Raw genomic sequence first — 15,287 nt, forward strand, 5'->3', positions numbered from 1 at the left:
CTTTGAGTATTTTCTCTAGTGCTGGTTTTGAAGACATAAATTCCTTCAGTTTCTGTTTGTCATGGAAGCTTCTTATTTCTCCATCTAATTTGATAGAAAGTTTTGCTGAGTAGGAAATTTTTGGCTGGAAGTTGTTTTCTTTCAGAATTGAGAATATGTTACTCCAAGCCCTTCTGGCTCTCATAACTTGGTTTGGGAAGTCTGGAGTGATTCTAATTGGTTTGTCTCTGAATGTCACTTGGCCCTTTGCTTTTGTTGCCTTTAAGACTCCCTGCTTGGCTTCCACATTGGTCATTTTGACAATTATGTGGTGTGGGGATCCTCTTCTCCGATCCTGTCTAAAGAGAGTTCTATAAGTTTCCTGGACCTTTGTATCAACCTCTTGCTCTATGTTTGGAAAATTTTCTGCTATTACTTCCTTGAAGAGATTGTTGATCCCTTTGGTTTCACTTTCTTTTCCCTCCTCTATTCCAATAATTCTTAGGTTAGCTCTCTTAAAATGGGCCCATATTTCTTCAATATCAGATTCCTGCTGTCGGATATTTTTTTCTAGATTAGAAACCATGAGTTCATTTTTGGATTGCTCATCTTCTAAGAGCGAGATTTTGTTCTCCATGTGTTCTAATCAGTTGTTTGTGCTTTGAATTGAGGCCTTTACTTCATTAATTGCATCCTTTATCTCTTTTTGGCTCTCTCTGAGTTCTTTTCGAAGCACCTCTATTATTTCTACAGTTATTTTCCTGATTTGATCTTCTAGAAATCTCTGATTTTCTGTTTTATCGGGTTCTGATGTTGTGGGGTTGTGGGCATTAATTGCTCCAGTATTATTCCTCTTTCCCATGATTTCGGATGTTTGTGCCTTCTCTGGGTTCTTCCCTTGGGTCACTATGACTTCCCTTAAGGTGCTCTGGATCTCGAGTCAGTAGTATCTCAGACCCCACTACTCCTTTACTGGGTTTTATCACAGAGTCTCCGACCCAGAGAGTCGATAGAGGCTGCTTTAGACTGTGGGGGGTGCCAGGTTGCACGATCTCCTATGGTGTGATATCTCTGCCACCGCCCCACCCCCACTGGGTCAAGTCCCAGGGATTTCTCCTCTGTGGCCCGCAATTTGACTCACTGTTCTTGAGTACGCAGATGTAGCTGTACTGGCCTCGCTGAATTCGCTGCTGCTGCCGCCGGTAGCAATATGGCGCCGCTGCTACGCCCTCGGCTGCGGGGCTGGCGTTTTTCTTCTTGATTTTGATTTCTACTCTGAATCCCTGCAGCGTGTGCTGAGCTCGGCCACTGGGAGCTGTAGATGCTCTCTGCGTGGAGAAATCCCGCCTAGCTGTTCCGCAGTGGCTCACCTCGGCTTGCTGTGGCCGTCTGGTGAATTCGCCGCTGCCGCCGGCAGTATGGCGCTGCTGCCGCGTCTGCCACGTCCTCGGGCGCGAGGCCGGTGTATCTCCTCTGTGGCTCTGTTCTCAGTCCGCTTTCTCTCTGGAGCCTGGTGATTTTTTGTTTCACTGGTGATGGTGTTTTCTGGCTATGAAAGGCGCTGATTTTGTGGTAATGGAGATTTGTTGTTAGCGGGGCTCTTAAGCCCCGCTTTTCTCGGTCGCCATCTTCCCGGAAGTCCAGGATTTTTTAAAGAACATTTGATACTTCATTTCTTATTTATTGATAAATCCATAAAATTTACAAACATTTCAACGCCAGATGTGGTGGCGCACGCTTGTAATTCCAGCATTCGGGAGGCTGAGACTGGAGGATCGCGGTTCACGAACAGCCCCAGCTACTTAGTGAGGCCCTTTGCAACTCAGTGAGACCCTGTTTCAAATAAACAAAGACGGGGGTGTAGCTCGGAGGTACAGTGCCCCTAGGTTCCATCCCCAGTGCTGCCAAAAAAAAAAAAAAAAAAATTCAGTCTGTTATTTAAAGAGTGTGTACATCATAGAAACTTTGCAGTAGTAATTAGCTAGAAATTTTAATGAGGGCTGGGGTATAGCTCAGAGGTAGAATGCCCCTGGGTCCAATCTCCAGTGCCTCCCCTCTCCAAATAGGGGAGCTTCCAGGATGGTGAACATGTAAGTTGCTGAGATGTTAACATACCCAAACAAGGCATCAAAGCTCTGTCCCGGCCCAGTCCCGCCCCTTCTCCTATACATTGCTTCCATATGGCTGTTTCGGAGTTAAATTCTTCATAACAAACTGGTTAACTACAGTAAAGTGCTTTTTCGAGTTCTGGGAACCATCTTAGCAATTTAACCAACTTCGTGGCAGGAAGGTATCAGAAAATCCCTAACTTTGGCTGGGTGTGGTAGTGCTCAACCAAAAAAACAAAACAAAATATAGAGATACAAAGGGGAGAGCTGAGGGACTGAACCTTGGACTTGGCATGGTAATGAATTAGACTGCCTGCGCCCACAGTGTGGAACAGAAGCTGGAGTGTGGTACAGATTCTCTGTATTCGGCCGTCTGTGGGCTATGTCAGGAGCTGCTGAGTGCTTGCCAGTGACAACTACAGGGGAACTCGACTAGACCATTTCTACTTGAGCGGCATTAACTAGCTTGCAAAAGGATATTAACTGAAACTGTCCCTAAGACCGATGGACATAAAATAATCCCAAAACCTGAATTATTCATATCTTGAGCGATACCAGAAAAACTCTCTAATGGGGGAAGGCATTGCCCAGAAGAGTTCCATAAGGAAATGGAAATCATTTATACTGGATATCTTTTTTTTTTTTTTTTTTGGTGTTACTGGGGATGGAACCCAGGGGTATTCTACCTCTGAGCTACACCCCTAGTCTTGATTTTTTATTCTTTATTTTGAAACAGGGTCTCACTGAGTTGCAATGGGCCTCACTAAGTAGCTGAGGCTGTCTGCGAACCATGATCCTCCTGTCTCAGCCTCCCAAATGCTGGGATTACAAGTGTGCACCACCATGCCCGGCTTATAAGAAGGAGATTCTCACAAAGTAAGGGACCAGGAAAGAGTTCTAGGGTTATGGACAGCAGTCCAAGGTGAATGGGCAGTATCTGATTTAGAAGGCCACTACTCCAATTGAAGAAAGTAAAAGCAAATCAGCTCAGTGGGCTGACTAACTTCCCTGCTGTTTTCCTCACAGTGCCAGAAGAGTTGGACAATAGTGAAAATCCCCCACATGTCTGGGTTTTCATTCACTCATGGGCAGTAGTCAGAGGCCTGGCCATATGTTCAGGGAGATAGGCAACGGAAAGCCAGACTATTAAAGGGATACCCATGTGGGGTAGTTCCATATGATTACTTATCTCAATTGACCTGAGTTAAAGTATGCCTAAGTATCCTTATTATTATTTTCTGCAGTACTGGGGATGGAACCCAGGGGCATTCTACCTGTGAGAGACATCCCAATCCTATTTTTATTGTTTATTTTGAAACAGGGTCTCACTGAGTTGCAAAGGGCCTCACTTAGTAGCTGAGGCTGGCTGCAAACCTGCGATCCTCCTGTCTCAGCCTCCCAAATGCTGGGATTACAAGGGTGCGCCACCAGGCCCATCTCTTTTTTACTTTTATGGTTGGTGGTACTGGGGACAGAACCCAGGGACCTTCTACTTCTGAGCTATATACCCAGATTTATTTATATATACAGATATTTTTAATTAATTTTTATGTGGTACTGGGGATTGAACCCAGGGGCATTCTACCTTTGATCTACAACCCAGCTCTTTTTTATTTTATTTTGAAACAGGGTCTCACTAGATTGATGAGAGTCTCATTACTTGATGAGGCTGTCCTTGAACCTACAATCCTCCTTTCTCAGCCTGCTAAGTACTGGGGTTACAAGCATGCACCACCATGCCCAGCTCTATTTTATATAGAAATAGGATCTAGCTAATCGCTGACAGCCTCACTAAGTTGTTGAGGCTGGCTTCGAACCTGTGATTCTACTGTTTCTGCTTCCCAAGTACTGGGATTGTAAGCATGTGCCACCACACCTAGCCTATGAATAATTTATTAAGCAATATTATATTTACCATAAAATAAAGCTAATATGCTGGGTGTGGTGGCACATGCTTATAATCCCAGTACTTGGGAGGCTAGACAGGAGAATCACAGGATCATTGTCAGCCTCAGCTACTTAGTGTGTATCTCCACAATTTAGTGAGACCGTTTCAAAATAAAGATTAAAAAATAGGGCTGAAGGTGTGGCTCAGAGATAAAATGCCCCTGGGTTTAATCCCCAGTACCACAAAAATAAATAAATAAATAAATAAATCTAATAATATTAAAATATTGATCAGAACCGGGCATGGTGGCGCACGCTTGTGTTCCCAGCACTTGGGAGGCTGAGACAGGATCACACAGGTTCAAAGCCAGCCTCAGCTACTTGGTGAGGCTCTCAGCAACTTAGTGAGACCATGTTTTGAAATAAAATATAAAACAGATCTAGGAATGTAGACTGGTGGTAGAAAAGCCCCTGGGTTCTACCCCTAGTACCCCCCACCACACACACACACACACAGCTAAAATATTGGTCAAAGCAAAACTGGTCAAATTTTACTGCTTTTAGAACCCAGATCATGGGAACCTACTCTCTGCCATTAAAATACCAGATTTGAGTTTGATTCTAAACTCTATATCCAGTAATCTGTGATGTCCACTTGAGTATGACCAACAATTTGTGATTAGCAGACTCCCAACTTATTCAAGAAAACTGTAAATAGCTTCTACTTTCTGGCAGTTAATCCCTTAAAGGGAGAGGGGAGTGTTGGGCAGGAGGGGGCAGCTGAGGAGCACTGCATAGCACATAGGAATGCTCTATGTGCCTAGGAATGTGGGCAGCAGGGAACTGCTTTATTCTTTTGTGAAGAGCCAAAGGAGGAAAGCACAGCCTAAAAATGCTCCTGAAGTTTTAATTATTGGTACCAAAAGTCAGACACTGGTGTTTAAATTCCTATCTTCTATGCCTCTGCTATTCTTTTTTTTTGTGTGTGTGGTGCTGGGCATGAAATCCAGGGGCCTTCTACCTCTGGGCTATACTCCCAGATCTCTTTTATATTTCATTTGGAAACAGGGTCTCACTAAGTTGCTGAGAGCCTCACTAAGTAGCTGAGGCTGGCTTCGAACCTGTGCAATCCTCCTGTCTCAGCCTCCCAAGCACTGGGATTACAAGCGTGCGCCACCACGCCCAGCTTGTTTTTTATTATATATTATTATTATTATGATGATGATGATGATGATGATGATGATGATGATGTGTGTGTGTGTATGTATGTGTGTGTGGTACTGGGGGTGGAACCCAGGGGCTTTCTACCTCCGGGCTACACTCCCAGACCTATTTTATATTTTATTTGGAAACAGGGTCTCACTAAGTTGCTGAGAGCCTCACTCAGTAGCTGAGGCTGGCTTCGAACCTGTGCAATCCTCACTCCCAAGAGCAGGGATTACAAACATGCGCCACCACTCCCGGCTCATGTTTTTTTTTAAATTTTGAAACAGGGTATTGCTGCAATAATCCTCCTGTCTCAGCCTCCCAAGTACCGGAGTTTCTCTTTTTTCTTTAAGGTACATCTCTATTTTTTAAATTTTTATTTTGAAACTGTGTCTAAGTTGATGAGAGTCTCAATACTTACTGAAGCCATCCTCAAATCTGCAATCCTCCTGTCTCAGCCTCCCAAGTACTGAGATTACAAGCTGTGCCATCACGCTCAGCTTTACATCTCTTTTTGTAATGGTAACTTTTGAGGGTTTTTATTTTTTCTTCGTTTCTTTTTCTTTTCTTACCTTTAATGTGTTGATTTTTTTTTTTTTCCAGTACTGGGAATGGAACTCAGGGGCATTCTACCTCCAAGCTACACCCCCAGCCCTATTATTTATTTATTTATTTATTCATTCATATTTATTTATTTATTTATTTATTTATTTATTTATTTATTTTGCGGGTCTGGGGATGAAACCCAGGGGCATTCGACCTCCGAGCTACACCCCCTGCCCTATTTTTTATTCTTTATTTTGAAACCGGGTTTCACTGAGTTGCTGAGAGCCTCACTAGTAGCCAAGGCTGTCCGCGAACCGCAATCCTCTGGTCTTAGCCTCCTGAATGCTGGGATTACAAGTGTGCGCCACCCACACCCGGCTATTTATTTATTTTTGAAACAGGTTCTCACTGAGTTGCAAAGGGCCTCACTAAGTAGTAGCTGAGGCTTTCTTCAAACTGTGATCTTACTGTCTCAGTCAGTTTCCCAAATGCTGGGAATACAAGCGTGCACCACCACGCCCGGCGATTTTTTTTTTTTTTTTTTAGGAACTGGGGGTGGAACCCAGGGACATCCTACCTCAGAGCTATACCTCCAGCCCTATTTTGTGTTCTTTATTTTGAAACAGGGTCTCACTAGCTGAGGCTGGCTGAGAACCTATGATCCTCCTGTCTCAGCCTCCCAAGTAGTAGGATTACAAGTGTGTGTCACCAAGCCTGGCTTAAAATTTTTTTTAATAAAAAAAATGATCATTAGCCAACCTGGTGATGCATACCTGCAATGCTAGATATTTCAGAAATTGAGACAGGAGATTCATAAGATCATAGCCAAGCCAGTTTGTGCAATTTAGCAAGATTTTTTTTTTTAAGCTCAGGGACATTCTACCTCTGAGCTACATCCCCAGCCCCATTATTTTTTCTTTTCTTTCTTTCTTTCTTTCTTTCTTTCTTTCTTTCTTTCTTTCTTTCTTTTTTGGTGGTACTAGGGATGGAACCCTATATACATGGAAATATATATATATATATTGAAGCCAGCAGGTTGGCTGGCTTCCAACCTGCGCGATCCTCCTGCCTCTGCCTCCCAAGCATGGGGATTACAAGCCTGCGCCGCCACACCTGGCTCCCCAGCCCCTTTTTAACTCTTCATTTTGAACAGGGTCTCACTAAGTTGCAGAGGGCCTCACCAAGTAGCTGAGGCTGGCCTTGAACTTGCAATCCTCCTGTCTCAGCTTCTCAAGTACTGAAGTTTCAGCTTCCCAAGTACTGGGATTATAGGTGTGCACCTGCCCACCCCCGTTTAAGGAAGACATTCAAAGTAACAGCTGCCTGAGGAAATAGTGGAATTTAGACAGGCAGTGCAAGGGGAAGGGCAGAGGAAACGAATGTGCAGAAGCTCAGGGGCCTGTGAGAACATGTCACGTTCAGTGAATGAACTGCAAACAGGTGTTTTCCTATGTGTGGGTTGCCTTAAGAATCATGAAGAGCTGCATCCGCCACACTGAGGCTTGTCTTAAGTATTGAAATAGCTGGGCTTGGTTGCACATGCCTGCAATTTTAGTACTTGTGAGGCTGAGACCGAAAGATTGCAGGTTCAATGAAAGCCGACAACTCTCAGCAACCCAGTGAGACTCTTTCAAAACAGAAAATAAAAACAGGCTAGGGATATAGTTTGGAGGTAGAACGCCTCTATATTCAATCCACAGTATCATACACACAAAAATTAAAATAACATCTTTTACACATTTGTCATTTTGAGTATCAATGGGAAAAAGAAAACCTTTCTTAAAATTTTTAGTTTAGGCCGGGCGTGGTGGCGCACGCTTGTAATCCCAGCATTCAGGAGGCTGAGACAGGAGGATTGTGGTTTGCGGACAGTCTCAGCTACTTAGGCCCTTTGCAACTCAGTGAGACCCTGTTTCAAAATAAAGAATAAAAAATAGAGCTGAAGTTATAGCTCAGAAGTAGAGTGCCTCTGGGTTCCATTCCCAGAACCACACAAAAAAAATTAGTTTAAAAAATGCTTGAGCCGGGCATGGTGACACACACTTTTAATCCTAGTATTTGGGAGGCTGAGACAGGAGGATTGCTGGTTTGCTGTCAGCCTCATCTACTTAGTGAGGCCCCTCTGCAACTTACTGAGACCCTGTTTCAAAATAAGGAAGGAAAAAAATAGGGCTTGGAGGTAGAATGCCCCTGGGTTCAATCCCTAGTACCAAAAAAGAAAGAAAGAAAGAAAGAACTTAAAGAAACAAAACTCTACCTATTTTTTATTCAATCAAGTAGAATGCTGTTGTTTCTGCTGATAATTGCAAAATAAATAACTGTGGTATTTCAACCAACTTTGCAGAGGATACAGAACTAGAAAGTAGAATGGCTATTAAACCTACAAGTAGGCACATTATGGAAGGCAAAGTGAGCTGTGTATAGTAGTCTTGTTTTCTGTTACTATGGATTGAACCCTGGGGCAGGCTACCACTGAACTGTACCCCAGGATCCTCCCCCCTTTCTCTCTCTTTTTTTTTTTTTTTTTGAAACAGGGTGTCTTTGTTTTATTACAGGCCTCATACCTGTAATATTTCTGACTCAGCCTACCCAGTACTGGGATTACAGGTATATGCTGCCTTACCCAGCTTTACACAATAATCTTTTATTACCTGTAGCAGAAATGGTGAAAATAAACATTATATTTTCAATTTCCATGTTGGTGTTTTTCATAATCAAAGGAAGAAAGTAGCCCAAGGTACTAGAATTTATGTCTTCTAGGACACTAAACATTTTTCTTATAACAGAAAATAGAATAGCTGAATTGCTAGGAATTTAATTTGATATTCAAAACCCTTTACCTTTCAGTTTAGGTCCAAAAAGGAGCCAGAAACTACACAGCAATTTAAATAAAGGAATGTAATATGAAATATTATGAAGTTATATAGGACAGTAGGACAGTAGCTATAAGAAAAGGCAGATTTGGAAATAGGACCCATATCCCACAGCTAGGATTTTTTTTTTTTTTTTTTTTTTTTTTTTTTGCGGGTCTGGGGATGGAACCCAGGGATATTTGACCTCCGAACTACACCCTCTGCCCTATTTTTTATTCTTTATTTTGAAACAGGGTCTCAGTAAGTTGCGGAGGGCCTCACTAAGTAGCTGAGGCTGTCCGCGAACCGCTGTCCTCCAGTCTTAGCCTCCTGAATGCTGGGATTACAAGCGTGCGCCGCCATGCCCGGCTCACAGCTAGGATTTATATTGTACTGAAGAAATCGTGTTTGCAAAGTATGGAGAATGTCGGTAGGTGCCTGGGCCAGAGATGGTCCTCAGTCATTAAGCCAGCAGACAAGCCTCCACGGCGCAAGGAGCTGCAGTTCCTGAGCAGGTTGCAGATGCGGGTATGAGATCTGAAGGTGCAGTGTCTGTGTTGAGAGGGCCAAGGAAAGTGCTCTTAAGCCCAGTTGCTGGGGACTGCACGTTCTGAATTTCTGGCTGGGCAGTGTAACACCAGACGACCTTGCGTATTTGTACCACATGTCAGTCATGCAGCAGTAGCAGGAAAAAACACTGCACTCTGCAGAGATCTGAAAGAGAAGCCCCATCCTCCTGAGGTGTCTCTCCATTGCCCTCTACTGGTAGAGCTTAATATTGTCCTCACTGTAAGAGTACTGGTTCTCACTATGCACTGGGTGGATTAAGAGCTGAGAGGTAATTAATGCATAACTGGCACATAATTTGACTGCTTAAAACTACAAGCTTTTTACCTGTATCTGGCGTATACTTGAAGAAAAAATGTAAAAGCTGACCCTGATGTCTTGGAACTGGTCTGGCTCCCACAGATAGGCCTTGCTGTTACTACACACTCATCTGATATTCACAGCTACGCCGTGTTGTTCTTCTGCAGGACATAAGCAGCCTCACAAGCAGCTCACAAGAAGAGCAAAGCAAGGTCACCATGTAACCTACAATATACCAAACCTCCTTCTTGCCTATTAGCATACTACTTGCAAATCAGCTACAGCTGTGTGTGTGTGTGTGTGTGTGTGTGTGTGTGTGTGTGTGTGTGTATGGGGTGTTGGGGTCTGAACCAAGGGCACTCATGCATGCTAGGCGAGTGTTCTACCACTGAACTATATCCCCAGAACTTTTTAATTTTATTTTGAAGTAGGGTCACACTAAGTTGTACAGGGCATCACTCAGTTGCTAAGGCTAACTGTGAAACTACAATCTGTGTCATCTTCCTAAGCACTGGGGTTACAGGTGTGCACCACTGCACCCAACTGTGTGTGTGTGTGTGTGTGTGTGTGTGTGTGTGTGTGTGTGTAGTACTTACTGGGGATTGAACCCAGTTTTTATTCTTTATTATTGAAAAGGGTCTCAGTTGTGAAGGGCCTCACTAAGTAGCTGAAACTGGCCGCAAACCTGTGATCCTCCTGTCTCAGCCTCAGCCTCCCAAGCACTGGGAAGCTTGTGCCACCACGCCTGGCTCTGTGTGTGTGTGTGTGTGTGTGTGTGTGTGTGTGTGTGTGTGTGTGTGTTGCAGTACAGATGGAATCCAGGGGCATTCTACCTCTGAGCTACACCCCAGACCTACCCCCAGGTGTGTGTGTGTGTGTGTGTGTGTGTGTGTGTGTGTGTATTTAATGGTACTGGGGTTCCTGGAAGCCCTTCTACTTCTGGGCTACACTCCCAGGCCTATTTTATACTTTTTTATTTTTGGAAACAAGGTCTCTTAAGCCAGCGTGTCTGGCTTCGAACCTGCACGATCCTCTTGTCTCCGCCTCCCAAGTGCAGGGATTACAAGAGTGCGCCACCACGCCCAGCTGTGTTTTTTGTTTTTTACTTTTGGTTTTGTTGTTGCTGTTGTTGGTTTTTTTTCAGTACTGGGGTTGGAACCCAAGAGCATTCTACCTCTGAACTCTAACCCCAGCCCTATTTTTTACTCTTTATTTTGAAACAGGGTCTCACTGAGTTTGGCAAAGGGCCTCACTAAGTAGATGAGACTGTCCTTGAACCTCAGTCCTCCCATCTCAGCCTCTTAAATGCTGGAATTACAAGTGTGTGCCATCATGCCCAGCAGTGTGTGTTTTTTAAAGAAGAAGAAAGTGGAATGAGAAACATTGGCCTTTTTAAAGGAAGTGATTGTCTTAGAAATGTAACAGTATCCAAAGAAACTCAGATCAATAGTTTGTGTAACTATTTTTGCACAATAAAACTTTTTTTTTTTCTGGTCTGGGGATGGAACCCAGGGGAATTCGACCTCCGAGCTACAACCCCTGCCCTATTTTTTCTTTTGATACTGGGTCTCACTGGGTTGCGGAGGGCCTCACTAAGTAGCTGTGGCTGTCTGTGAACTGTGATCCTCCAGGTCTCAGCCTCCCAAATACTGGGATTACAAGCGTGTACCTCCATGCCTGCTTGCAAAATAAAACTTTTTAAATACTCACAGTAAACTGGGTTGGTGGCCCATGCTTGTAATCCCAGTACTAGGGAGGCTGAGACAGGATTGCAAGTTTGAGGCCAGCCTCAGCCTATTAGTGAGGCCCTCTGCAACTTAATGAGATCCTGTTTCAAAATAAAGAATAAAGCTGGGCATGGTAGTGCACGCTTGTAATCCCAGTGCTTGGGAGGATTGTGCTGGTTCGAAGCCAGCCTCACTGGCTTAAAAGACCCTGTTTCCAAAAATATATATATAATAGGTCTGGGAGTGTAGCCCGGAGGTAGAAGGGTTTCCAGGAACCCCAGTACCACTAATAATAATAATAATAATAATAATAATAATAATAATAATAGAAAGAATAAAAAAATAGGGCTGGGGAGCTGGGCATGGTGGCACACCATGTGTTCAACCCTCAGTATTACTAGTAATACTAATAAAGTAAAATAAAAACTTAAAATAACACAAGAACATTTTTTAAATGGAAAATATCCTATTTGTGTGTTTGTGCTTGGTCAAGTATTTGGTGAATTGATGTGAACCAAGTACTACCTGATGATTTTCCTTAACCTTTTAAAAAAGACTGCTCAAAAGTCTTTATCACCCAAGCTTTACTGTATTTGTGCACAGTGAAATTATTACAAATCCACAGTCCTTTATTGTGAGTTCTCAAATCCAAAACATTAACAGGTGTAGTGGTGCATGCTGTAATCTCTGCACTTGGCAGACTAAACTGGAAGATCACAGGTTCACAGTGAGCCTCAGCAAGCATGAAACTCTTATCAACCTAGTTTCAAAATAAAAATAAGAAATAGGGCTAGGGGTGTAGCTCAGACATAGAATGCCCCTGGGCTCAATCCCCACTACCACACACAAAAAATAAAGCTGGGCGTCGTAGTGCATGCTTGTAATCCCAGCATTTGGGAGGCTGAGACAGGAGGATCGTGGTTTGCGGACAGCCTCAGCTACTTAGGGAGGCCCTTTGCAACTCAGCAAGACCCTATTTGAAATTAAGGAGCCGAGCATGGTAGCACACGCTTGTAATCCCAGCATTTGGGAAGCTAAGACAAGGATCCGGGTTTGCGGCCAGCCTTAGCTACTTAGTGAGGCCCTGCACAACTTATTGAGACCCTGTTTTAAGAGTAAAAAATAGGGCTGAGAGTATAGCTGAAGGGGTAGAATGCCCCCTGGTTTCATCCCCAATACAGCAAAAAAAAGAATAAAGAGTAGGGCTAGGGTTATAGCTCAGAGGTAGAATGACCCTGGGTTCCATCCCTAGTACCAATAAATAAATAGATAAATAAGTAATAGGGCTGGTTGTGAAGCTCAGAGGTAGAATACCCATGAGTTCAATTCCCAGTACTACAAAAATAAATATTAAGAATTATGAATTCTTTGAATATGATTTTTATCATAACTGAATCAGTTACCCTATTTGTGTTCTTTAATTTTCTGCTCAACATTTGTATGGTTTGTTATGTAATATTAATGAATTTGATAATAAGATGCTTTCTATTTCATATATATGCATATATAATATATTACCTTTCTTTTTTTTTTTTTTTTGGTGGGTCTGGGGATGGAACTCAGGGGCATTCTACCTTCAAGCTACACCCCCAGCCCTAATTTTTATTCTTTATTTTGTAACAGGGTCTCACTGAGTTGCAAAGGGCCTCACTAAGTAGCTGAGGCTGTCTACGAACCGCGATCCTCCTGTATCAACCTCCCAAATGCTGGGATTACAAGCACGCACCACCACGCCTGACTTCTATATTACCTTTCTAAACTAAAGAAAAGTCTGAATTCTACGTCAGGTATGGTGACACATGCCTATAATCTCAGTACTTGGGAAGCTGAGACAGAAGTATCACAGGTTAGAGGCCAGCCTCAGCAATTTAGAAAGACCCTGCTTCAAAATTAAAAAATAAAAAGCTGGGCATAGCAGCACATGCGTATAATCCCAGGACTTGGAAGGCTGAGACAGGAGGATTGCAGGTTCATGCAATTTGTGAGGCACTCTGTAACTTAGTGAGACCCTGTTTCAAAATAAAGAATAAAAAAATAGGGTTGGGATGGAGCTCAGAGGTAGAATGTCCAAGGATTAAATTCCCAGTAAAAACATACAGACACACACACACAAAAACAAAACAAAACTTACCAAAGGCTATAGCCATGATCATACACAACACACACACACACACACACACACACACACACACGAAAAAAACGAGCGTCTAATTGGAGATTGTATAAGTGTGCCTGTGTACAAAGTGATCAGTAGCAATATACTGTACCTTGTACCTTTTCAGTGGGATAGGTGCCATGAGCAATTTTAGTAGTTTATTTTTCACACTTTGAGAGTGTAAATGCACATACCAGTGATTTCAAGGAGAGTGTGATATTGTTTCTCACTTACACAGCCATTCTAGAGCCATTCAAACAAAAGCATTTAACTCTCTAATTATGATGGGATCGACCTGACCTAATTTCTGCCTGCTCATGAAGAAGCATTTTGTTTTTAACGCAGAATTTTGTTCTCGTTCTTTCAAGCTTAATGCAGCAGTTGTATTTTTCCTTCCATTTTCCCTTGTTTTGTGCAGATTATCAACGCCTGATGACTGTAGCCGAAGGCATCACCACACTTTTGTTCCCATTTCAGTGGCAGCATGTTTATGTGCCCATCCTCCCTGCCTCTCTGCTACATTTTCTTGATGCTCCTGTTCCGTATCTGATGGGCCTTCAGTCAAAAGAAGGAACTGATCGTTCTAAACTAGAACTTCCTCAAGAGGTAAAATTTAAAATCCATGATGAAACATTTGCTGTTTCTTGGTTCAAGTCTAGGGTACTTTTGTTAAATAGCATTGTCTTTGCCCAAGTGTGTGTTTCTGACTATTCTGGATCTCCCAACTGTGGCTAGGATAGAGCCTGACCTGAGCTATAGAGTACAGATCATGACCGACAGTTACTACAACACAGCCACTAATTAAACAGTTCAAGCCGGGCGTGGTGGCGCACGCTTGTAATCCCCGCGCTTGGGAGGCTGAGACAGGAGGATCGCGTGGGTTCGAAGCCAGCCTCAGCTACTTAGTGAGGCTCTCTGCAACTTAGTGAGACCCTGTTTCCAAATAAAATACAAAATAGGTCTGGGAGTATAGCCCAAAGGTAGAAAGCCTCTGGGTTCCATCCCCGGCACCACACACACACAAAAACAAAACCAAAAAACAAAAACAGAGTTCAAAATAGGACAATAGCAGATTTGCACAACTATAAATTTGAGAAGATGGAACAATAGTAGCATGATCTCATTCATCAATTATTATAATAACATTTCATTTCTTTTTCACACTCATGCTACATATTTTACTTTTAAACATATCCTAAGTCTAACATCCTTTAAAATCACTGTGTTAATTGAAGTGAATTTGACTTTTGATCTCCATAAAATGAAAAATATCTTTCAGCAAGCTGAGGATAATGGAAATATCAAATACTTAATGTTCTCTGTTTTTAGACATAATGCCAGTTAATAACCTAAATGTTAACTCTATTTGGTCAGTGAGACAAAAATTTTAACCCCTATCTTTTTGTCACTTTAATGTTGCTTTCTTTTCTGTGCATTGTATTTTCAAATGTGGTTTAAGAGAAAAGATAATCAAGAATTCTTGAAAGCATTTTGAATCTCTTTTTAAACCGTTGTTTAACTTTTGCAATTCAGAATTGCAATATAAAGCATTTGGAATGAAATATTGTTGGGAGTGCCATGGCCTATATTATTAGCTATTTAATTAGCACCTTTCTTAATAAAATTTCTCATGCTGAGCTTCGCTTTTATTTGTTCTTATTTCCCATTGAGATCCTCATTTTAATAAATGAATTTAAGATAACAAACTAAGCCATAGCCACTATACCCTCTAATGATACCCATAACCATCCATTGCTAACTTTTATTCTAATGAATGTTTCCCTACCAAAATTAATGTCTTTGTTCAAGGGAAAATAGCTTGATTCAGGTCATATAAAATATATGTGAAAGCTGTCTAGTTATTTAGGGGATTGCTCATGTTCTCTGCCTTTTGCTCCCTATTTTACTTCTTTTTTTTTTAATTCCTTGAATTTTCTTGTTTTTTCTTCCATTAAATGAA

The 15,287-nt window shown here is 42.4% G+C and overlaps 1 protein-coding gene across 3 annotated transcripts in view; it reads left to right on the top strand.

Moving 5' to 3' along the window:
• The window catches only part of DENND5B (DENN domain containing 5B), a gene marked incomplete at both ends in the record, with an annotated part of 170,963 nt that overhangs the window by 75,006 nt on the left and 80,670 nt on the right, over positions 1-15,287 (top strand). For all 3 annotated transcript variants that reach the window (XM_080706507.1, XM_080706508.1, XM_080706509.1), the window contains one exon: positions 13,746-13,933. In XM_080706507.1, coding sequence (XP_080562633.1) covers positions 13,746-13,933 — 188 coding nt within the window. The remainder of the gene's footprint in view (positions 1-13,745; positions 13,934-15,287) is intronic.

The sequence above is a fragment of the Muscardinus avellanarius genome, assembly GCF_963383645.1.
Source record: "Muscardinus avellanarius genome assembly, chromosome: 11".
Lineage (NCBI taxonomy): Eukaryota > Metazoa > Chordata > Mammalia > Rodentia > Gliridae > Muscardinus > Muscardinus avellanarius.